We start from the raw sequence: 26,164 nt of genomic DNA on the forward strand, positions 1-26,164 counted from the left end.
CACTCATGGGGCCTTCGAGAAAGATAGAGAAAGAGAAAGAGAGACTCGCGTCGTAACCTTAAACCTAGTAGACGTCGATTTTCCTCTTGAAAATTAATGGACCCGCTGATGCTATCGTAAAAAATACTCTCCACCCTCTGTCGGGTTTCCCTCGCGAGTTACATACTTGTGAAAGTGGATTTTCTTTCTTCGTCTTTTTCCCGTTGCAATTCGATCGTTCCTTAGTCCCATGCGTGTTTTTCCTTTTTACCAGGTTTCTTCAACTACCACTACTAGTACCAAACTACTATAAGAAACTAAATTGATATACGATATACACACGCAAGTTCTAAAAAAGAAAAAAAAATGAAGAAAGAAAAGAAATATAATGGGAACGTACAATTACCTCGTCATTCGATCAAATATTAAAATACACGGTAGCATACAGATATTTAAATATATTGAATGACCTCGTTACGTCTTAACACCTATGACAATTATACCATTGTGATTCGAGAATAATTAAATTCTATTTGTATTTGTATGCGCGTTCAAAGTTTTCTCCCTTCTGTAAAATATTTTTTCAAACGCTTTTGCGCGACCTTTTCTTTTTCTTTTCTAAATTCCAATAGCCCCAAAGGAGTTCTTGTCTCACATTATTTATTTTTCTTCTTCTTCTTTTTCTTTTTCTTTTTTTTTACATATGTATGAAGAATAAGAATTTTTCTATTTATGTAAACCGAATCGTCTCACCCTCGATTCGATTCAAGCATAGAATTTTGAAGATATAAAAGAGTAAAGGAGAGAGAGAAAGAGAGAGAACAAGACCCAAAGGGAGATTCGAGCTTCGTTGACCTCCTGGCGAAACGAAACGACCTTACAAGAGTTTCCTCTTAAGAAAAGCAACTCACGGGAGCGAAAACGAGGGGTTGACGAAAAAACATTCGAGTTTTTAGACGAGGTGGTTTCTTACTCGACGTAGAATTTCACGACAAAGCAAAAGAAGAAGAATAAGGGCCACCTCGAATGACGTCGATGAAAATTTTTCCTCTTTTTTCTTTTTTTTCCTTCTTCTATTTCTTATTTTTCTAATTTTTTTCCTCCTTGTTTTTTTTTATTTCCTTGTGCAATCTGGCTAATGTACGAACGTTCACACGATGTCTTAGAAGGAACGATAAAGAAGAGGACAGACGGACTCCCGTTTCCGGCACGTGCGTCTCGTAAGCGCCGTGTTTTCCGCGATACTACTCGACGCCACAGTGTGCTCGTAAGAAATCACCGACAGAACTCGAAAATGAGAAACGACGAATCCTGAAGGCGTCACGTGCTACTAAGATTCACTTTTAAGAAGGAGTGCGCGACATATGTTTCAGACAGGGTAGAACCACCAGCAAACCAGCAAACCAGCCAACCAAGCCAGCCAGCTAGCAAACCAGTCGACCAAACGTCCAATTCATCCCCTCCTAGTTTCTTGACCAAACTCTACATTATTTTTCTATTCGAAGTCATTTAAAATTTCCTTGGCGCCATCCTGGGTAACAAACAAATCATTGTGTCAATGATATTCCTAGGAGCAAAGTAAATAAATAAGTACAATCTTATTCTTACAAATATAATAAATACAGTTAAAGGGTAGGTATAGGAATGGAAAAGAGTTGTTTGAAGAAAACATGTTGAAGATCCATGTAAACAGACGAGTAAGTAACCTAAATCATATAAATAAGGGAATTACCAGCCAAGAAAAAAAAAGAGAAAAGAAAAGAATCACCTGTAGCAACCCTCCAAGAAGATTTTCACAATGACGTGCGTGAAACCACTAGGCTACCCTTTTTTTTTCTTTTCTGGTAAATCAGAAAACGAGAATGAGTGTCCCTTTTCTTATAAGGGGGACACCCGAGTTATATAATAAATCTTCGTAGATAGGTCTTTCGCCGGTGTCTTTGTTCTTTTTCTGGTTGCCTTCTCGACCGAGTGTCGAGGATTTTCTTTCGAGAATGATCGTGAAAAAAGCGTGGACTTTGAGGAATGTTACGAGTGTAAGTATCTTCGAAGGGTTTCGTCTGTCGAGAAGTTGTGTTGGTTCGAGCAAGGAAAATGGGATGGTATCATGAACGTGGTTCGACCACCCCCTGCTGTTAAAGCAACTTCGTGGGGATAACAGAAGGGTGAAGGGGTGTGGCATTGGTGCACCCTTCGAAAGAACCCTGCGGTCATTCTCGTCCTTTAGTCGGCAACCTTTAAAGCCTCGTACACATCGAACGTACCATTATGCAGCAGACTTCAAGCTACGGGAACACGACCAACTATACCAACAACAAAAACAACAACAACAAAGACGATGACGATGACGATGACGATGACGATGGCGATGATAATGATGATGATGACCGTTACGGAACCGCCCTGTAATGGGATAAAAATAACCGTGTTTATATAGGATTATGAACAGATCATCTTTTCTATTCTAGTGTATTGGAGACAACACGTAGGAAAAAAAAAGGAATAGGGAAAAATAATGCTTTCGATGAAGGGTATCTATGTCCGAACTATTCCCTCCATTATTGTCTAGCTCCGAGGGATACTTGTTTATCGATTAGTGGCCTGTTAGAACTACGAAATACGCTAACTGTAACCGAAGCTTATCCCCAACTTAGTCATGAATAAATATCGTCGTTTGACCTACACAGTGTGGTTAATGTTCGGGATGAGATCAGACAACATCCTGAATAATCTATGCTTTTTGCGAAGCCTTCCTACGCAAACCCCGTTCGCTATTTAATTGAATACACAAGTTCTTCTTAATAAATATTTCAAGATTTTCCGATGATTTCAATGCTCACGTTTCGTGAATAAGAATCGAAGAAGGATTTTGTACATTATTTAAAGGCCTACTGTATTTTAGCATAATTTTTAAGTTCGCGACCCTTCGCAATTTCTACGATCACCCTTATGCAAATTATAATTTAACTATGCCCTTGTAATCACGACGAGTTCTAGTTGATTATTGAGTTGGTGTTGAATTTCATTGGTTTAAATGCGATACGATTCGAATTTTCGATAACGCACACAAAGCGAACACGAATTTAAAGCTTGTTACGAGCCTCTTTCTCTTCTTCCCTTTTTATCGATACAAGAAAGAACCTGAAGGGCTTCCAAACGAACACAAAAGAAACATGCTCTCTCTCGGTCCACATGTTCGTCCCACATTGACCAGAATTCATCTACCAGCATAACCATCTAAAGAAATTTACAAAGCGGGAGCTTTCCGATGCAGTGAACGTCAACAATAAAACTCGGAAAGTAACGTGCTTCGAAAAGATATCAAATTCGAAATTCAAGATTTTCAACAAACGAGAAAGAAGATACTCCGAGTATCTCGATATTATCAACCTGTTAAAAAATTAATAAATATAAGATTTGTTCAAATTAATATGAATTATTTTATTGCAAAAATATCCCGTATTACATGAAATAATGATAATAATAATAATAATAATAATATACAAAAATATATATATATATATATATACCAACTCGATTTTATTCATTTCGTTTTTGAATTTTTCGTAACAAAATAAACAATCGCAAAAATACTACTCTGCTTTATTATACCGGTGTCATAGTAATTACAACGGTACGGCTATTCCCGGTGCTCAATTGTCTTTCCACGGTAACGAGTTTGCGGCTTACGCGGTCGCAGAAATGTATCGTTCGTTTCCACCCCTTGCCTCGTTTCTCCAACTCTCTGCCCGTCCTCGAATCATCCACCCCCAAGAGAGAAAAGAGAGAAAAGGGTAAACGATAAATGAGTGAGAGTAAGAGAGAGAGAGTGAGTGAGAGGGAGAGAGGAGGAGGACCATTTCTGTTTCTGCTCCCTTCCACCACGAATGTTTGCTTTCGTAACACGTTAACGAGACTCGTCGCGAAATTCGAGCTGCGATATTAAGCACCAGCGAATTCTCCACCCCATAGACCACCCCTATCCCTCCCACACCCAACTCTACTACTTCTCCCTCATATTTGATTATAGTTTTGCTAATTGCGTCGGTGTAAGAGAGAAGGGAGTGACGTTGTTCGATGTAGGAAGTTTGGTGGAGGGGATAGGAGTAGGGGTAGAGGGTGGTTAGTGGGGATAACGCTTGGAAACGAAACGTTATTAAATTATTCTAGTCTAACGCTGTATCCGTTCATGTTCATGGACATAAATTGACACCGAAAATGTTCGAATCGAATGGCTCCAACGTGGACCATTCCCGATTGGTACGTTGCAAGCTCCGCAATGGGATTAAATTCCTGTTATTAATGGATTTGTTTGCGGTACCCGACTCGACGGTCAATATTTATTTATCCGAACGGACGTTAGCGCAGCGACAAGTACTACACTATCCCTGAGGGGGTTTGTTGTCTGATAAGAGTTACCTTCGTGGAAAAAGGGAAGACGGTGAATGGGAAAGAGAGATTTCCCTAAATAAATGACTGTCGTATTTATTTGGTGAAAAAACAAATTTATACACCTACCTAAAAGCCGAAAAACCGTTGCGGTGGCGCGTTCGTTTAGGTTTCGAAAAAACGTACCGAGAAAAGAGTTTTTTTCTTTCTCCCTCCCCCCCCTCTCTCTCTCTTTCTCTCTTTTTTTATTTTCTCGAAATTCTTTCCAAGCTTTCTTTACTTTGGTCTCGACAGTAATCAAACCGTACCTTTTTCTACATTTATCTAAAGGTATTTTTACTCTTTGCCTTTTTCAAACGTTCGACTCCAGTAATTTTTAAAGGTTTACTTTTACCTATGAATTTTGATCCTCCCCTAAAGCTTTTTTTTCCTAAAGTATTCCTATAATTTTACCGTACGATGCTGACTAGCGTTTGACAGGCGTATCGAACGCAATACATCACGAAAACTCCCAATTCGGTAATTCCAGAGAGCCCATGTATTTGGTTTACGTTGAATTACCTGTGGTTTAACGTTCTCCATACGTTAAAAATATTTCTAAATAATTTTTTTTTTTTTTTAAATAACATTATTCCACGTATACAAGGAACGATGTGCGTGTTTCCAATTGTCCATCTGAAATATCATACTCGAATAAAATGCAGATAATAATATAAAATCTGACAAGAGCATGAAAAATAATTCGAAGTATTATATAAAAATAAAGAATAAAATACTAATAAAAATCAATCTAAACCTACTCGCGCGAGAGCTCGCGAGCTACTCCGCAGCATCCGGCGCGTGGTAGAAAGACACGACGTCTCTTTTTCCCCCACCACTACGTTTTCTACCTCCTCACGCACGATCATCCCCACTCCACGAATTCCCCCTACCAGCATCGAAACCACCACCACTGGCATCACCGCCGCCGTTTTTGCCGCCGCCCAGCACCGGCGCCCAACAGCCGAAGGGCCCCGAGTCTTCCGTGCTACGAGTAGTCAGTTGGCCGACATGAGCCGCGCGTGTTTGTTGGGGATATTAGTGTCCGTATCTGTCTCGAAATTGAACTATCGAAACTCGACGCGTCGATGCTCGATTTATTAAAACGACCACAGGGTCCTTGTTTATTGGATCCTAATGATATTACTTTTCTTACAAATCATTCCACGATTGGATAATTAAGTTTAATATACATATAAACATACACATATGTGAACGATAAATGGTTATCACAAGATACGATAAATTATTTTGGGGAAATTTGGAGTGCATAAAATATAGGTGCTTCGAACGTGATAGAGTGATGAAGAGATCGATAGTGTTGTTATCGATTTGTTCGTTAATTTTCTAATTTGTCATTTATTTCATCTTCGTCTTCTTTCATTTATAATCTTTTTTTTCCTTTACTATCACTATTTATTTATTTTTTTTATTTTTTTTTATCGGTGAATATACGTACACGATCAAGTTGTTTCCTGTTTAAATTTCGAATCTAATCGTGGAGTAAAAAGAACAGGTCGTCGAAACACATGACGCTTAGAAGACGGAACGGCACGGTGTAACGAACTGTACGAATGATAACAGTGTAAGTGCGGTGGGGTTAAAGTGCCAACCCGTTTATGGATAACTGCGATCGGCCGATCGAATTTACGAGTAAGTGATAAAAACACCAGTGTATATTTTTATGCATGTATATATGTATGTATGTATGTATGTATGTATGTATGTATGTATATATGTATAAATGTGCGAACATTATTCTTCTAGACTTAATTATTTATTCATTTACATTTCTTTTCTAACGAAGACATTTTTTCCATCAAGAAACCATACCTCAGAATATTTCCGTATTATCGTCCGCCGTTAGGTTCTTCTAACGAACGAATAGAGATGACTTTTTATTAGAATGTAGAAGTCATAAAATATATTCAACATAAATATCAAACAAAATGAAGACTTTTTACTTTCTCAACGGTAAGGGACAAAAGTATTTTCGAATCACTCGACCGAATGCACAATTTCAAAGCCTCTCTCTCTTACTCTTGTACTTTGGTGAACAAAATTAGGAGAAGATAGACGTTCGAATGGCAACCCTCGAGAGAGAACTCCCGCTGTGCTTTTTTTGACCTTTAACAAACGTCAGCGAACAAACTACGCAACGTTATGTAGTAGCTTTTTTGTATACTCGTAGATTTTCTCTCTCTCTCTCTCTTTCTCATAAGAAAGGTAGATTTAAATTATCCTAAAATTATGGATTTTTAAATGGAAACTTGGGCTACCTCGGATACCTCCAATCTCGCCGACGGACTGTATCGCGTTACCATGCTCGAGTCGAGTCGTTAAATAAACGCGAAGCGACACGAACCATTCCTCCTTCTTTACTTGTTGCTTCCTCTCGATTATTTTTCTTTTTTTTGATTTATATTTATTTTATAATAGATATACCACGTATATATATTATCATTTGTGTACAATCAAAAGTGACTAACTACACTTTTGGCTGAAAATAATTTATGTAATTTACATTGTCCTATAGCACATATTATTTTTTTTGAATTTATTAGCAATTACATCATAGAAAGCATTAATAGTAGTACGTGATCGTAAAACATACTGCGTTATCCGTTCCACAACAATGCTCGTACTGATGAATAAGGTTAGAGCTGTCATATGATTTTCATTTTTTTTAATTTGATATATCCTTCACTTTTTCCTTCATTTCATAAAGAATAAAAACGGAGTTATTTAACTCTCCCATACACAACGTTTGACGTGAGCTATTTATACCTACTTATACTCCCCTCCTCACCGCTATCTTGGCACTCGGCCAATGGTACTAATCTTCATCGTGACCCTATGACACGGACAGTAATACTTTTATATCTTGTTCCTCCTACTTTTACATTTCTATACGTTTGTTATAACTTTGTCCCCTTTTAAAGGGAAAGAAAGAGAAAGAGAGAGGGAAACGGTAGAAAACTTTACAAACAAATTTAAAAGAGAAAGAGAGAAACGCGTTCGTTCATCCGCATCGATGAACGCAGACACGCCGTACCCGTTTTCCCGTATAAAATCGAATTGGTTCTATGTGCCTAAAGGCACGATAAGGTATTTTAAAATTTTTTTTCCTATCTGTTTTTATTTCGTTTTTTTTTAACCCTCACCCTCTATTTTTTCCTCTCTCTCTTTCTCTTTTTCTCTCTTTTTTTTTCCTATTATTATTTCAAAACGCAAGAGAAGAGAAGAAGAAAGTTGAGGAGGATGAGAATGAGGAGGGTTGGTACAGCGTAGAGAGGAAATAAAACGCGAGTCACGTTGGCGATAAACTAGAAACATTTTGCGAACGCATGTCGGATGAGCCGAAGCGTTGCTGCAACGGCTGGTGGTCTCGCATTTTTCTTCTTATGGATAACGCGTTAGGTTCGAGCCTACGAGAGGGATAAATAGCCGCTGGTCGAGCTCTTTTTCTCTTTCTCCCTCTCCCTCTCTCTCTCTTTCTCTTTCTTTCGTGAAGGTTGCTAACGCGGAAAACGCATAACCGTAAAATATCCTTCCATATGCGGCCGTGGTTGCGAATAGAGATTTACAAACATTCAAGTGCACTTACTAGAATTACGTCTACTGGATCACGTCCCTTTTGGTTTGCCGTTTACAGTGGCAATAAGTTTTCCAGGATTTATGCGAAATATGTATATATTATATATAAATATACGGATGTGTATATATATATATGTGTATGTGTATATATATGTATATACGTGTGAAAATTCAAGCGCCACCAACGAACCCTCTTTGCTTTAAACTTGCATCCGTTCTCTCTCATTCTGTCTCATTCTCTCCCACCCTCTCTTTCTCTCTGTCTAGGAATATTCCCAAGATACGTATCGTGTTAAATTCACGAGCGCGTTTTAACCCTATAACTGTACCCTGTATTTCCTGCCAACTGTCAGAATTACGTTTGGAAAAGTGAGAACGTCCCTCGAAATAGAAATCCAAGTTTCGATCTCTGATCTCTTCGGACGTGTTCCTTTCTCTCTGAAAAAGTCAGAGAAAGAGAGAGAGAGAAAGAGTTTAAACAAAATAATCAAATTATATAAATTCTAATGAAAATGTTAAAACCTTGTTGGCTGATTTTCCGCGAATGCCATTTTTGTCCAAATAACTTTCGATTGATCAAGCTCTGAAATTTGTTGTTTCAAGTAGCACGTTCTATAATTTCTATCGTTTCAATTCGTTATCTTCAAGAGGAAGAAATTACCAAGATTTGTAGTTTGATTCCGTAACTGGCATCCTCGGTGCTTCGATCTATGATTTCTTCTAACTTATTACGTCTGTTAGAAAAAATGATAGAGAGAGTAAGATGAATAAAAAATCTTGTTATGCGATTCCCTGTTTGCAAGTGAAATGCTAATAAACTGTGCAATTTTTATTCAAGTATTATACTATTACACCAATCGATCAACTTAACAAACTAGTTGTTACAAGAGGCACGTTCCACAATTTCTCTCTCATTCGTTCCCCTTTAAATTCATTATCTTCAAGAGGAAGAAATTGGAAAGATTTGTACTTTGATTCCGTAACTGGTATCCCTTTAATCAATGCTTTTTTCTAACGTGTTGCGTGTCCTTACAGAATAGAAGGAGAAGAGGTGTGAAGAACAAAATTAAATAAATTAAAAATATATACTTAGGTGGGTTGAAAAGTTTTGACCTTAACATAAAAAAGAAGGTTTTTTTGTCACTCACAATCAATTTAAAAAGAATAAGCTCAAACAACTTCTTCACCCACCCTCGTATATTGCTGCATGATTATCTGCAAGAAAAAAAAATAAATCGTACAATTTTGTTATTAAAGTATTCAAGAAGAGACACGTTCAACAATATCTCTCTCTTCCTCTTCTATTCCTTTCTTCAAATTTGTTATCTCAGAAAAAAAGAGAAAAAAAATACAAAGAATATCTTTGTATTCGCGTAAACCGATTTGTGGTAAAATTCCATAACTGGAGTATCCCTTGAGATGTTGGAAACCATTTGAATGATTTTGAAAGATCATTGATCGTAAAGACGAAGCAACGTAATCCTTGTATCGATGCAGGAGCGACGGTGATTTGCAAAACGATCGATTCAATTACTACCTTCGACGATACGTCCGCGTCCGTGTAGGATCGGTGAACGAACGAATGAACGAACGAACGAACGAACGAACGTGCGATGCTATCGAGTATTACAGTGTTCGAGTTATATCGTGTCTCGATTCTGCTCTCCTCCAGAATAAAATCGATGTTGAAATCCGCCATATATATTCGTTCGAACGATCGGTAACACAATATTCTCGACGATCCGTGCCGTTTATCGCCACCGTTACCGATAATTCGTGACACACGTGACCTCTCGATCGATCCTGAATTTTTTACCTTGTTCTGCGAGACGCCGCCATTCTCTCTCTTTCTTTCTCTCTCTCTTTCTCTTTTTCTCTTTCTCTTCTGTATTACTCTTGTATATCGGAGATAACACATTGCGCCTTTCCTTTGCCGTTCATTTGATCTGACCGAATAATTAATGATTCCGAGATATCTTGCTTTTAAAGTAGGAAAACGGCGGTACGTATCAATCGTCATTGGCGCCGGATTAATAATGATCGTAGTAATAATAATAATAATAATAATGTTAATGATAATAATAATTATAATAATTATGATTGTTTTAATAATTGTAATAATAATAATAATAATAATAATTATTATTATTATTATTATTATTATTTTAACGTGAATAATAATAATCGCTTTGTTCGAGTTACACAATAGTAATAGAATCATCGTATTATTATTGCACTATTTAACGAAACGTCGATTAATCTTAAGAGAAGTAAGTCATACCACATTATTTTGTGTGACGATGCTCACATTAATTATTATACCGCTAATATTAAAACCAACTAATTTGATTTTACTCGGATTCCATCAAAACTCTAATCGTAATTATTCAATTTTGAAATTGGATTCGTACTTTTAATGTTACGTCATATACAGATATGTGATTTCACGTTCCATAAATTGATATCGTTTTAAATCGAAATTCTAAAACGTCGACACTCGCGTATTTTACGATTATCAAGTTTGTTCTACATAGCATGCAAATTTTTAGATTTGTCAAAGCGACTTTTCTCTACTTAGAAACTATTATTTATTTTTTTGCACGGTTAATAAATTAACAAAGTAAATGGCGATTCCAAAAATGGTTAGATCCGTTTCTCTGGTTTTATAATCAACAAGCAATAGTCATTTTATCTTGAAACCAATTAGTACGTTGATAAATATGACCCGGATTTATTTTAAAGTATTTTTCTTTCTTCTTTTTCTTTAGAATCAAGTCTGTAAAAGATAAGAAAGAGAAAGATAGAAGATGAAATAATAAAAAAAATATAGAGAAGAAAGATAAATACTAAAACGTTTGCTCTCGAATAGATTACGTTGAACGAATGACAAGATCCTGGTGGTCTATAGGAACGACGACACGGTGGGTGGTTATGTTCATTTGATTCTAAAGAAGGGACACCTTATTTGACTTCGTTGAGAAAACGTTATTAACGATTAAGCGAACTATCTATACACACATTTATGCAGTATGCTAGTAGCTATTCTCAACGTTAAAGACTACTCGAGTACTCAGTCGAGCCAAGTCGAGTCGATCGTTACAAGAACGGTACGTTCCGTGTTTCACGAGAGAAAAAGAGACTCTCGAAACTAATGAAGTCGAGCGAGTGTCGAGATAAAGAAAGAACGAGCAAGAAAGAGAAAAGAACCAAAAAATATAGACAAAAAATAATAGAAGAGGAATAATAGAATAAGAAAAATATAGACGGTATCCCGAAAATCAATTTACAAAGAACAAAAAATAAAACAAATACAAAATAAAAAATCAATATTAGTTTGTTAACGTAATTACAATATTTATGTTTCGTCCTTTCGAGTTACGTGAGAGGTTACGTGAAAAGTTTTGAGCTTAACATAGAAACCACTTTTTTTGCAGCAGTTAATATTAAAAGTTTTAGAAAATAATACGTAGGTTTGTCAACATTTGTCAACTCACACTTGTGTCAATTTTCAATTAGTATTGGTAAAAAAAGGTTTGAACCTGTAATTGAAAATATTTGCCAACGAAAATGTTTAATATTTTTTTTGTTCGTTTTTTATTATTTTATTATAATTTCTTATTCGGTAGAGAGAATCTTTGGAGAAAGATTTAATGTTTTCAAGGTGCTTTTTATATATGCTTACGAAAATTGTCTCTCTTCTCTTCTCTTGGTCGTTCTCTTTTGCTATTACCACCTTAGTCGTCCCGTTTCTGTAAATATAGTGAGCTCGACATGCGTCTCTTTGAACATTCGACTTACTTGCCGACGAGACAAATAGAAAAAGAAAGAGAAAGAGAAACAGAGATTTGCTCTTGTCATTCTTTTTATTTCATTTTCCGCGTGAGAAGGAATTTATCACGAATCACTAGCGAGAAAATCCCCAGACGGATTATCGGTAATTATCTAGTGAATTAGTTGATCCGCAAAGTAATTAATTTATCGCTTTCCATTATCAGATGAAGCTTTGTTAATATATCAATTTACTCTTGCCTCTCTTTCGAGAGATAATGAAAGTCCAAAAGTTAAAACGGAAAATGATCTACCGATAAAAGCTCTAAATATCGCGTTACCCGTTCATCAAATTTCAACAATGTTACTTGTTCATTTAAGTGAAATGTCTCGTCCTGTCATCCTTTGTTAATTACGCGTAACACCGATCAATCGAATCATTTTATCGAATCTCATATTCTATTATTACGGCTAATATTTTATTAATTCAAAGGAAAACCTTTTCAATTAAATAATATATAGGATTTGATTTATATTTAAGTATAAAATATGAATACAAAAATGAATAATAAGCTTCACTATTTGTTATAATTAATGTAATAATTCACACCACTCGCTTATTCGAACTACTCACTAACACACACAACTCAATGTATTATTCTATACTCACGTAATACTACTCTCGTTGCTTGCTTGTTTCATTTTGCCCTTCGATTATCCCAATTCACTCTCCGATACAATCTTTTTTTCCTTTCTTTCTGGTACGTGTACTAAGCTAACACATATACACACATACATAAAATAATCTTAATCGATATCGCACTGAAACTAACTAGTAACGTTATTCTAGCGTATACATACACGCGAATCTCGCATCCCATTATATTTAATAATTATTTTTAGTAAAAAAAAAGAAAGAAATTTAATAAACGAATCATCATGTTCTTTCCTAACAAAAAAAAAACAAAACGATGAACGAGCGCACATTTAATTTTAATCTCGAAAATAGCTTTGCACAAATCATCAAAGATCTTTCGGCATTGGAAATATGGTTGAACGTTTTTAATTCCGTTGAGTAAAAAGGTTTGCTCTAAACCCATCGTGAGTAGATTAAAGTAGAGTACCGGTGATGATGGCGAACTTAATTGCAATGTCCGCGTAACGTGAAAATCAGATTAAAGCATGGTCTCGTACGGTACGACACGAAAGAGCAAAAGATTCACCTCGGGCGTAACGCTTACAAACGACGCGTATTTTACGTCATTAGTTACGCCTTCGTGTCGAGAATGGTGGTTTGCTTGCTTGCTTGCTTGCTTGTAACTTGCAGCTTGCTAGCTTGCTTGCTTGCTTCCGTGATACGTACGACGAGACTTCTACGCAGAATTTTCTAGCTTCCGTTTTTCACGCGGTACACGTATCTACATTTTACACGCAGGTGTGTTCATGTTAAGTGCTTAACGTTTGCGAGAAGATATCACCGAACAGGAAGTTAAACGAACGTGACCGTAATAACGCGTAATCTGAATTACAAATCTATCGGTCACTTGGATCCTTTTCCTTTTTCATTAATCAAGAATGATAGTATTGATTTTCTATACAATTTTTTCTCTACGGTACTTTCTCTTCTGAAAGATTGAAAAATCTGACTTTTGTATACACACACATATACACAGGAAAAAAATAAAAAAGAAGAATAAAAGGAAAAATCTTTTTCTTTCACCTTGAAAGATGCATCTCAACCGGATGCAGGAGGTGGAAAATAGAGATCCATCTGGCGTGCGTTCGATCCCATCTGCAAAGGAAGCAGAAGAAGAAGAACTCGTGAGAATTTTGCGGAAGGGCTTACCTGAAAAGGCGAATGTTCACGGTTCGTTGAATTTCGCAAAACGAGACTTTCACGTCGAATCTTCGCTTTCTCTCTCTCTTTCTTTCTTTTTTGATCGATACCTTTCTCTCTCTCTCTCTCTCTCTCTGCCTCCCTCTCTCTCTCTCTCTGCCTCCCTCTCTCTCTTTTTCTCTTTTTCTTTTTATTATAGTTAATCTTTCTCTACCTATATCTCGCGTTCCAAGCTTGTGCATTTTCCGTAGACGGTGATTTACGAGCAAGCGCCAAGCACAAAGGATGCAAATCGAGAGGGCAGACAAAGTGAGATAAATGCGGATAAGAACTCTCCGATGATATTTATTGTTAGGGAAGAAGCTTCCGCGGGAGAAACCGATCACGGAAGAGAATCGCCTACGCGAGTCTCTTACCTTCGACAATTTTTTTCACCTTCTCGTAAACTCGTACGATGTCTATCGTTTCAATGATAAGATCGGGTACGATTTAACGATCATTTTATGGGCTTATCTACGATTGTTCGTGAAAAAGTTCGGACTTTACGACTGAGATACATAGAAATCTTTCCAATAAAGTTAAAAAGAAAGACGGAATAATTCTTAAAGCTGGAATTTACATAAAAGGTATATTTTCGAGAGAGAAAGAGAGAAAAAGAGAGAAAGGGAGAAGACACATAACTGTCCAACTGTCCGTTCTAACAAGATTTTCTCTTTTGGCAAAGAACCGAGTCTCGTGAAGTTCTGTTTGCCGTCGAATTTACCCCACGTGTGTCTCGTTTGCGAAAGACCGGACTCTCGTCGCCGCGTATTTGTCAATTTGCGTGACTCGACGTTGCTGCCTGGTAGAGGACAAATTACTGTCGGAATCTGACCACTCTTCGTCTACCGTATGTATATGTAATCTTCAAAGAAAAGTACTCGAAGAAAAATTAAAATAAACGACGTTCGGGTACTCGTCGCGACGTATATTACACGTATTTCAAATATTTTCGTAACGTCGATGATCGATTCTTATTGTTGGTAGAAATTGACGATCGAATATCGTTCGTTTCGCAGTCAACGTTCAACAACCGTAGAAATTAGACGTACGTGCGTGTCGTTGGTCAGTTTCCTCTATTCCTGGCATGTTAAGCAGTTTTATCGTGCGTGTTAATAATCTTAAGTATATCTGTAAGTTTTTAAGTATTCTTACATTTACGTTTACCGTATGCAAGATGTTCCAGAAGATTTCTACTAAATTTTATAGAATTATTCTTATGAATAATATAATGGGAAAAAGTGTACATTAAAGTAGCTTCACAAATTTTTTATTTTAAAGTCGCAGATAGTTAGAAATTTTAACCGCAAATTTTTCTGCTCTTGCTTAAAGGTAAAAGCAATGCGTTTGCATTTAACGCGAATAAATTCGCGTAATGAGAAATACTTTACAAAATTATGTAGAAATTTTCTTTTATATTTATCCGCTACTTATTTTTTATATTTTTACAATATCTCGCAAAGGATTTTTCAAAAAAGTTTGCAGTAAGCAACACATTCGGACCTATTTTTTTTTAATTCTCTACATTTAAATTTATGAATTACTTTACGAGTAAACGTAATATCGCATAGTTTAACCTTTAACGTCATATAAGAAAAATAAACAAAAATATTCTTTACCTGACCATAACACGAAAGCAAAACATTTCCGAGCTCACGAATATCCAAACTTTTTTCATTAGATATTATAATCATAGGAATATACCTGAGAAGTTTATCAGAAAGCTCGTGGAACACCCTCTGCATATCTCTCTCGTGAGATCTCAAATAGTTTCAAGCAAGTATCTACACATATACGTATATATATATATATATATATATATATATATACGTGCGACAAAAAAGCAATGAGATTTTTCTATTATTCTTTAATACAAGCACGTTGTTGTCGAAGATCGAAGAAGAAAATACCTTCTTACTTCTCTTCCTCTTCCTCCTCCTCCCCTTTCCACCTACTTCAATATCGAATATTCACGAAGCTTTATGATCGCCCAAGGCTCAGCTAGAGACTCGTCGTATTGTATTTTATATTCATCCACGTAAAAACGCGGAATAACTTTGCTCGAGAGAAATTCAAGGGATGAGAAATGGCAGTAGGAGGGGGGGGGCACGCGGTAGGTTTAGAAAAGAGAAAATAGTAGCGAAGGAAGAGCGGCAAATGGGGGTCAGGGGGTAGGAAAAACGTTTGATCCTCCTACCGTGCGTCGCGTCGTCCGAGGAAACGGCTTCTCCCTCTTCGCGTGGCACCTCTCACGGAGGAGGATATACGCGTGGTATATTTTCAGACGTCGTTCCTATTTGCGAGATGACTCGCCGTGTTCAAAAGCCGTCCACCAGCACGTTTAGGGTCGCGCTCGATGAAACGATCAAAGGAGAGGCGAGAAAGGTGTATTTCTCGAGCTCGTCGAACCTACGCCCTTTTATCCTCCTCTTTTTCTCTCTCTCATTCACTCTCGCTTTCTATCTCTATATCTTTTTCTCTCTTACTCCTGGAAAAGGTGATTCCACGATTTTCGAAAGGACGGTAAAAGGCAGTGGTGTGGTGCTGTACTGTGTTGTATTGCTGCTGTGCTTCGTTCTCTCTGGTGGTATGTTCGAGGATAGACTACATTCTCGACAAAGTGAAATCCTTTGATCCAAAGTCCCTGGGATGCTGTAAAGATATCCAGACTACCGTTACTACTATCCTTCCTTTTCTATCGTTCATTTTCTCTCTCATTCTTTCTTCCTTTTTTTTTCTCTTTTTAAACGATCGATAAGTTGAAGTAATAATCGTAACTTCCAAAATACCAAAGATCCTGAGAAACTCTACTACTATCCGCGAGTTAACACAAGATCTTCTCCGATATTCGATATTCTTGAAGTAAAATAGTATTAGTGATAAAACCTTCCCTTCCTCTTTGATCTCATTCAATCTCTTTTTTGGCGATTCCATTTCACTGATTCGTGTAATATCTAACGTTTTTTGCATCGTTATTCCGATCGGTCGATTGATGTTTTTACTGAATCTGCGCAAAAGAAACATAGTTCCTCGATAATTTATCTCTATGATATTTTTTCATTTCGTGGAATGATCGTTTTGACGAATTATCTCGGCAGTCTAACTCGATGAAAAACACGAAAAATTCGAAGAAATTTTTATTACACTATTTCGACCTGCTACGTGATTGAAAGTTTGAAAAAGTAAACCTCCTAAATAAACTAACGATCTTTCCTTCGTCCTAGGTGTTCTTCATCTTCTCAAATTCTTGTCATGTCAAACGTGAAAGAACACGTTTTCTCTTATCTTTTTCCTAACATCAAAAAAAAAAGGGGAAAAAAACGAAAGAGAAATAAAAAATACAAGTTTGAAAGATCGGTTATGCGATTAGATTAAAAATAAGAGATAGCGAAAATGCGTAGTCTTTCCGAGCAGGTAGTCACAAATTTGTTTCACGTTCCCTGCAAACCTTAAAGTAGAGATATACAACCACCCCTATGCAGAGATGGGAGCCATGAAAGAAAATGAAAATATGCAGATAAATAAAAGTAAAAGTAAAATATAGAAATAAATTAAAAGAAAAAAGAATAAAAGAGGGAAAGAGGGGTACGCGTGTAGAAATGCTTTAGTGGTGGAAGAGAAAATAGGAGGACAGATCGGTGGTGGTGGTGGTGGTGGTAGTGTTGGATGCATAAAACTCCGCGTGGTCCTATCTGAACGATCTCGGGGTCAAGATCGTACGAAGATAGGGCTTGAGCTCGATCGGGCTCGTGTGAAACCACGACTAGGCGCATCTGCTCGCATCTGGCAGTGGCTTAAGTAACGATACTGATGTTAGTGTATGCTCGCTTGGCTTAGCCAAGAAAGAGAGAAAGAGATAGAAGAGAGAATGAAGAAGATGAAAGAGAGAAAGATAGAAGAAACAAGAATATTCGTGCCGTCTATAAAGACGCTCCGCGAACCCACATCCACATCCCTCCTGCTGTTGTGCCAGGGTTGACATGTTTATTTCGCTTCGTAATCTTCTCGGATTACGTTCGCGAAGAAGACGAAGACGAAGAAGAAGAAGAAGACGACGACGACGAAGAAGATGAAGAAGAGGAAGAAGAAGAAGAAGTAAGGATGAAAAGTGGAAAGAAAAAAATCGAAAGGAATAAGATAGACGTCTCTGAAGAGACCGAGTTTCGGTCATATTATACTTATTGTTAGAACATACTCGACGCGCGTACTTCTTCTTCTTCTTTTTCGATTTTTCGCGGTTTGCGGTTCTCGTAAGCTTTTATTCGATCTAAATAAGAAAATGAATACTCGTTTCTAACGGTATAAAAGAGATCAATAGAAAATTTATCGGTACCTCCAATGACGACGTTTTTCCGATATTTTTCTCGTTTCTTCTTTTCTCTATCTTTCTCTTTCTCTCTTTCACATAAGATTACTACTCTTCTATCAGTGTACCATATAGAAACGCGGCGAGAGTAGTAGGTATCATTCGCAAACGATCGAGGTTGCATCGAGCGTTAAATTAATGCTCCCCTCGCCAGTTTATCGACTCGTGCTCATAAATCTTCTCGGTGAGAAGAGATCCGCGGAACGAAAAGCTACTAGCCGATCTCGCATTCTGACAGGTTGCCTACCTCTATAGGTGGCTTATGACTTTTCGATGTACTTAAATGCGTTTTAGATACCAACGAACGATACACCGCGCTACGCAAATCAATCATTTACAACTGGTATAGATATTACCAGACGATGTTGGGCGGAACGAGGAGGCGAGAGGAGAAGGTTGGAGAAATATGCTTGTCTAGTATAATATATACTTACATATATACTTACATAGAACTTTCAAGTATAGTTTGTCGAAGGAACGTATAAACGAGTGGGGACACGTTCGTTGGAAGATACATGCCGAAGGTGGAAAGGAACACGAGTAGCTTGTCCCTGTTCGCTAATAAAGTCCTTTGTAAGATTTATGCCATCTTGGATCGTTACGCAGACCATTCTTCGTTCGTCTTGCCCTCGTAATCGTCTATCTATTCATCGACGAAAAATTTTTCGAAAGGCACACCGGTCCGCATCGAATCCGCCGTGACCGCTTCTTCTTCCTTTTCTTCTTCATCTTCTTCTTCTTCTTCTTATTCCTCCTCTTCTTCTTCCTCGTCCTTCCTCTTTCGTTTTACTCTTTCTTTTATTCTTATACACCGCTTAGAAAGATCCAAGAGAATCTTTCTCCTTCGAAACCGGTAGCTCAATCCTCTGGGGAATCCAGCCCGTTGACTCCCCTACCTGTTGTCACGCGATACTCGACTCGCCCTTCATCCAAGCTTTAAAACGCATTTAAGATTCTCTCTTTCTCTCTCTTATACCTTTGAACGCTTTTAATCTCGATTATGCTCTTCGAATGTTAACTCTTGCGAAGAAGGTAGATCCTTCTCGTGAATGTTGGATCATGTTAGAGTAAAAAATCATCGAGGAGGATTTCTCACCTCGTAGTTTCTATAATCGGTCATGGATATCGTTTATCTTTGTGTATACTGTTTATAGATTATAGAGTATCGTCTTACCTACCTTGCCGACAGAATCTCTCTCTCTCTCTCTCTATCTCTATCTCTCTCTTTCTTTATGTTTTTTTCTTTTACGTGTCGATGAATTGATTCTCTCTCACATTGGATACGACACACCCAAAGCTTTAGAAAATCCCAAAAGGCAAAGGGAGGATAAAGGGAGGATGAGGCTACACCAAGTCAGTCCATTAAGGGTAGCTAGGTTTCTATGTTACGCAAACACACTTGAAATAAACTTTCTAACGGTTGTAGAAATTTTTTCAACCAAGCCAAATCTTGACAGTGCAGTAACAGTGTGGAGAGATGTGGAAAGATAAAAAGGATAAAAAAAAGTTTGACGATAGTCGGCATCTTCTTTAAACTTCGTTCACGGATGCTTGGATCGGTTCGATTTTGAGCTCGATGATCCTGGCAGGACGTCATCGTTTCGTGCCAACTCAGTGTGAAATGCCATGTGTTCGCGTGTCCCAGCTTGGCGCATCCAACGAATGAACGAACGAATGAATGAATGAATGAACGAACGAACGACGGTGGTTGCTGTCGAGTGTTTTAAGCTCTTGAGTGGGTAATACCGAAACGCGTTTATAAATTGAGTCCTCGTCCTGGAGGATTAGAGAGAGGACTCGCGATGGGAAATCTGTGTAGGGTGGGCCTATGCGTAGTACGTAACTACTACAACTACTACTACTACTACTACTAACACTACTACTACTACTACTACTATTGCGCGTACATACCACGCAATACGCGTTCTACGAATCTTCAGCGGATTATTCCACGTCATGAATCTCCGAGAGCACTTTCGAGCACTCTCTCTCTCTCTCTCTCTTTCTCACTATTACACACACACATACACACACACTCTTACATATCTATCTTTACGTATCTCTCCCTTTATCGTATTCGTTGTTTATCGGCATTACGTCGTGGTCGCATCGATTTTCCTCGCTCCTGCAGTCCCACGATATTCCTCCGTTCCTCGATTAAATCCTCCTTATTGTCTGTGGCTTCCGTGTTCCTCGCCCGATAACGATCGCGATTCGATCAAACTTTCTCCCCTTTCACCCCTCTCAACAACCCTTTTCTATCTTTCTTCGATTCGAAAGATCTTTCCTCATTCGAAAGTTGTTTCTTTTTCTTATATTTTTTTTCTTTTAATTCAAAAGACAATTTTCTTCTACCATCATTTTCTTTCTCCTTGGTAATATCTCCAATTTCACGTAGGGCAAAGAAGAAACGATTAATCATTCGACGAAAATTAATCACACTTGCGGTGTCGCTAATTAATGTAAGGCGGTATGTCGTTGTCGTCGTCTTCGTCTTCTTCGTCGTTGTTGTAGTTGTTGTAGTTAAGCTTCGTGTGGTTTAATCGATTTCTCAGACGTTCCCTGTCGTACGTCGTCGTTGTACGTCGTCGTCGTCGTAGTCGTCGTCGTCGTAAAAGGACGAGAATCGCATCGAGATTCCAAACTCGTTCACGTATTTCTTCTTCCGCGTTTATCTCACACCGTCTTCAACACACCAATGAAAATAAAGAAGAAAAAAAAAACAAAAAAGAAAAACGTTATATGTCCTACGCGAGAACGTGAGTTTAGACGAGTTTTAAGAAACGCGATTTTTCTTCCTCTTCTTCTTCTTCTTCTTCTTCTTTATTTACTTCTTCTACTCTTCTACTTTTGTCTCGTTTAATTCGCGAGATTGAGGGAAACGATTAATCATTTCGATGAAGATTAATCGTATTGGTACTTACACCTATCTCGTGTCGGTAATTAATGCGTGCTTGCTCTTTCACAAACACCCGATCCACCTAACGATTTATGAAAGCGTACTAACGCGCTTTAGAACGCGAAAATGCACGACTTCGTACTTATTTTTCCTCTTCTTCTTCCTCCTCATCCCCCCCTTCACCTCCCTTTTCCTTCTCTTCATTTTCTTCGTCTACTTGTTCGTTTCTCATGATTTCACGATGCTTAGAAGGAGAGTCGGCTTAGAATAAATCCTTGGCTGGCTCGTAAAATAGAGTCGCTCCTCGTTTAAACGGAATTTATTGCACGCTAACGCACCGATTATTCCGCTTACGAAGAAATTCCTCGTTTCCTTTGCCATTCCGTTCTCCTTTGATTTCGGAATTATGTATCTTTCGCACCGACAATATTTTCTCTAAGAGTATCAATTTCCTTCACTCTTGTCCTCTTGCTATTTCTTCTTCTTCTTCTTCTTCTTCGAACATGCTTTCTCGTTCGTTTCTTACTTACTTATGTTAGTTCGCGTTATGTATACTTAGGAAAAGGATTGTGGGGTGGGAGGGAGGTTGTGTGGCGCGCGTACGACTTTCTTACCGATGTAATCGAGCGTGTATCGTGAAGCCTTGAGGAACGACGTTGATAAACGATCCCTTCGGCGGGTCTCACTTCACCGATTCGGCACGCTTTTATAACAAGTTCGATACTAACAAGCTTTTCACGCGCGCCAACGTCAATCCCGTCGTTTTTCACGCGTTTCCAACGCGTATCCTGTACCGCGCTTCTACGTAAGTATGCGTTTACATCTACATATTATACATAAATACCACATACGCTTAGCAATAGGTGTACGACGTTTCAACTTGTTAGGTGTTCACTTAACTCGTATCGCGAAACGTTTCTCGCATAAGGCAAGCCAATAAAATGCGCCATTTAGATTTTTCTAATACGCGGAATCTCGACCCCGTCTAAGCTCGTAAATTCTAATCCTTTTTACAACACCGCTCTCTACATTCGCAGATATTTAACATGTAACTACGAATACTCTCTCACGTAAATACCCGTAAATTTAACGCGTAATCATTCGATTAGCATTAACTTTTTCTTTCCCTTTCTCCAAGCGTGAAAAATTTATTATTTCGCTATTACCTTCTTGGAAGTAATCCAGCGATCGTTTCTAATCGATAATATTTCAAGTGGACGCGACGAAATGTGTAATTAAAGAGTTATACATGTAAATGAATATCGACGTTTCTTTGGCTACGATTAATTCTAGTAAGTAAAAACTTGTCATTAATATCCAGACGATTTTATTTTGATTAGAATTTATTATTATTGTTATCGACGAATTGAAGCTTTGATTTTACTCGTTTCTCCTTCGAACGATTTTATACGATGATTTATAAAACGATTCTCTTTTCCATTAGCAAAATCACGTTTAATTAATAATCTCGTCGTTCATTAGATGAGGATAGGAAGAAGAGCTCGTTTATTTGAGGGTAGAAAGGAGTCGTTCGATCGTTCAAAAAGAGAGAGAGAAAGAATATATCTACTTCTCTATCTTTCTTTCTCTTTCTCTCTCTCACACACACGCGCGCATACATACACGTACACACGTACACATAGAATTTCCTTCGTTCCTTTCACGGTAACGACTGGGAACGAAGGCGCCACGGAAATTTCGCGTGCGGGAAAGTATCCACCACTACCGTTGGAATATTTAGACGGCAAGGGTTGCCAGCTAGCTAGCTCGTAAGTGGCACTCTCGACTCTCCTAACCGTCTTTTACGTTTTCCGGTAGAAACAACGCTGCCACGAAGCAACGCGTTCAGCCCCCTCTCGCAAAAGTTCCCTTTCGACCTTATATACCACTCGGATTCGTTTCTTTGCCCTCGTTCGCGTGTAGAAAGGCATTTTCATTTTGTAAAAAGAACCTACTCTTTCTCTTTTTCACGTTTTCTTTTTCATTTTCTTGATTGGCATCGAAGCAAGATAGAAAAAGATAGATAAGGAGGAAGAGAATGAAAGAAAGAGAGAAAGAAAGAAAATGTGGACCGACTTTTGCGTGAACGAGGTTGAAAAGTCTCGATTCTTAAAGGGCCAACCCGTTCATTTATCTTACCATGCTATGCATAGTCTTCCTTATCTCCAAGCGAAAACGCTAGCAATTCGTTTCTTTCATAAGTTTTCTCACTAACCCGTAATCGTGCCGAGCTTGTTATTTATGTTTCTGTTGGTTGCGAGCTTTTCATCTATCGCACGTTATTTCTTTTCTTTTTGCTAGTACTGTTGAGTTATAGAAATGGAACTAAAAGATATTAAACGAAAGATCTTACTGATATCCTACCTAAACATTAACTCACTCTAACCTAATTTTTTATCGTCGAGCTTAGGATGAAATCTTTTTTTTATATCAACAAATTTGAGAAGTTTCTATTTAAAATAATATATACTATAATATTTCATTTTTTAAATCGAATAATCTTCGATGAGACAATTTTGTTTTCAATGACGTTTAATTTATGTCAGATTTAAACTACAAAAATTACTTTTCTTTTTCTTATCCTATTCATTTAATCGTTGTTTGTTAATTATAAAACAATTAATATAAATAATTTTAACGATAATTTGTGTGTGATATTAATTGCAGATGCCAGATCGAAAAGGACTCGGTGCGCGCAGTGACGAGTGCTGTGACGTGTTCGTTCCATGAATCGATAAATCACCGGCCGATCTCGTTCATTTTTTGCAACGAGTTAAATAAAATGAACGAATGACCTCGTCGGTGACGGTATCTACGAAATGAGGCCGAAATCGTGCTCGCTGTTTCTCTTGTTCTGCGTCCTGTTGCCTGGCGTCGTGCGTCCCTTCACGTCCGGAGAAGGTAAGAAAATTTTTTACGAAAGGGAAATAAGTAACTAAGTAAGTAAGTAAGTAAGTAAGTACTACTTAGGTAATGGAAGAAGAAAAAGGGCAATAGAGAAAAAAGGAGTTGAACTCGAGGGATCGTTAAATCTGCCATTTAGCTCGTGCCATACACATAATGAGTTCTCTTTTTCTTTTTCGATGACGCTCAGCTCTGATATCCGCAGATTCGAGTAGCAGAGCCAAGTACTTACTCGAGGTACTTATACCGAAACAAGTATCCGAGTATCACTCGGTATCATCGGTCCTTCGTACGTGGTACACACATGCACGATATTCCATTACGAAGTTCAATAAAAAGAAAAGGAACAAAAACTAATAACTACCTCCGTCATTATTTTTAATTTCTTTCATTCGACGTTCCTACTTCGACCGGGTTGAATAAAAATTAACATTAAAGGGGATCGTTAATTTATAATAGCCATCTTTTTTAATGAACCTTCAACCCTCTAGTGTATAATGCAAATCAACGTGAGAGATCGAGATTCTCGATGGCGGATATTAACGATCCTGGTAAACGATGACTTAGCCGTAAGTTACCCTAACGATCTATATACATAGTAGCGTAAACTAAACATGGCCATGCTTTTTACGAGTCACACGTACAAAGATGAAAGATGATATATATACACATATACAAATATACATACACATATACGTACACACGTACAAACATACATTTCCAGTAAAAGCAAATATATATATATATATATAAGTAACCTTTCTGAAGCGAAGCACGCGAAGGAAAAAAGCATGAGCGTTTCTACTACGAGCTTTCTAGGAGAGAACGAGAAATGGATAGGATAGAAAGACAAGCCTAATTATACAGCGAGTCAGGCTCGTTGATTAGTCGTTGGCACGACCGACCGACCGACCGACCGACCGACCGACCGACCGACCGACCGGTTACGTTACGCCAAAGCCATTTTCGATGATGGATTATGCTCCCCCAGAGCTACTTTTGAACGGCCCCCTGGACTACGTGCTGTTATCCCTTCCTTCCTTCCTTCTCACTTTCTATCTATCTTTCTCTCTCTGTTTCTCTCTCTCTCTCTCTCTCTTTCTCTGACTGTCGAGAGATCTCTCATGGCTAACTAATTATCGCCCCCGACGTCTTCTCGCGTACTCGTCACCGTTGTAACGATGAATGGTTTCACCTGCAACATCGCTTAACATCCTTGATGGTTTCGAAAGCGAGAAACAATGGTAACGTGTCTCTATGCCTAGACACGCCGCAGTGGAATTCTCAAATCCTCCTCCCTTCCACCCTTTCTTCCTTCCGAGTATCATAAGTTTCCACGGTATTTCCAATGAGAGACGAGACGCGCGCGCCGAAATGGCGACGACATCGTTAATCGCATCAACTCGAATAAATTCGTAGAAGCGGAGCGTGTGTCTCCGCGATGGCAAGCACACCACCAACGACGACACTCTCCTCCTCCTCCTCCTTCTCCTCCTCCTCCTCCTAATACTCCTCCCTCCTCCTACTCTTATTTCTCTTCGTCTTTCTCCAACGAGAAAGTTGTCGCTTCAACGGGAAAGCGCCTTCGCTTGGGTCCGTTTAATGGTTCTTCGTCTCTGAAGTTTCTATGCGTTTACGCGCTACGAAGAGAGAAAGAGAAAAAGAGAGAGAGAGAAGGAGAGAGAGAGAGTGAGAGAGAGAGAGACACGATGGCGTCCGATAATGCTTTGCAGTTTAAGCGGTAAAAGCGGTTACGAGAAGGAATTCGGAAAGTGAGTAACCTTCTCTTAGAGAGACACCTATTACCTAGTCCAATTTCTATAGATAGCTTTCTAAGGAGCCTTTCTCAGAAGCATTTTGATAACTTACTATTGATTGTCTAACTTAACACATTTGTGATCGGCGTTATTCGAACGAAACGTTCAGCATCTCATACTGCAATTGATTAAAATATGTAAAATATTATTAAATTTTTAAGATATATTACTCTAAAATAGTTTAATACGAAAATATATAATTATAAATAAACACATTTGACAGTCAATCGAAACGAATGAAACAAATTAATAATTATAATTTGATATTTAATAGCCTAGAACGCAATGTCACGAACGTTCAATTACGAATTTCGAAATGATATAATACTACGTCGCCAGTGTTAATTTGTGTTAACTTTTAACACCGATTGTATTTCTTTAATACCACAACAGCAAATGGTTCGTGGTAAAATTTACCGATTATCCTGTATTTGTTTTTTTATGGATTACAATTTTTCATTGTAACGTACGTTATATCACATGCATTTACCCACACACATCCTACGTAAATAATTAGTCTTGAAGAATTT

The 26,164-nt window shown here is 37.9% G+C and overlaps 1 protein-coding gene across 3 annotated transcripts in view; it reads left to right on the forward strand.

The window, feature by feature from the left end:
* The first annotated feature begins 5,940 nt into the window (after positions 1-5,940).
* LOC122524649 (netrin receptor UNC5C-like) overlaps positions 5,941-26,164 on the forward strand; it is a 43,286-nt gene continuing 23,062 nt past the window's right edge. For all 3 annotated transcript variants that reach the window (XM_043647016.1, XM_043647018.1, XM_043647017.1), the window contains exons 1-2: positions 5,941-6,060; positions 23,581-23,814. In XM_043647016.1, coding sequence (XP_043502951.1) covers positions 23,733-23,814 — 82 coding nt within the window. In that variant the 5' untranslated portion in view covers positions 5,941-6,060; positions 23,581-23,732. The remainder of the gene's footprint in view (positions 6,061-23,580; positions 23,815-26,164) is intronic.

Source organism: Polistes fuscatus, unplaced genomic scaffold (genome assembly GCF_010416935.1).
Source record: "Polistes fuscatus isolate 324 unplaced genomic scaffold, CU_Pfus_HIC Scaffold8, whole genome shotgun sequence".
In the NCBI taxonomy this organism is placed as follows: Eukaryota; Metazoa; Arthropoda; class Insecta; order Hymenoptera; family Vespidae; genus Polistes; species Polistes fuscatus.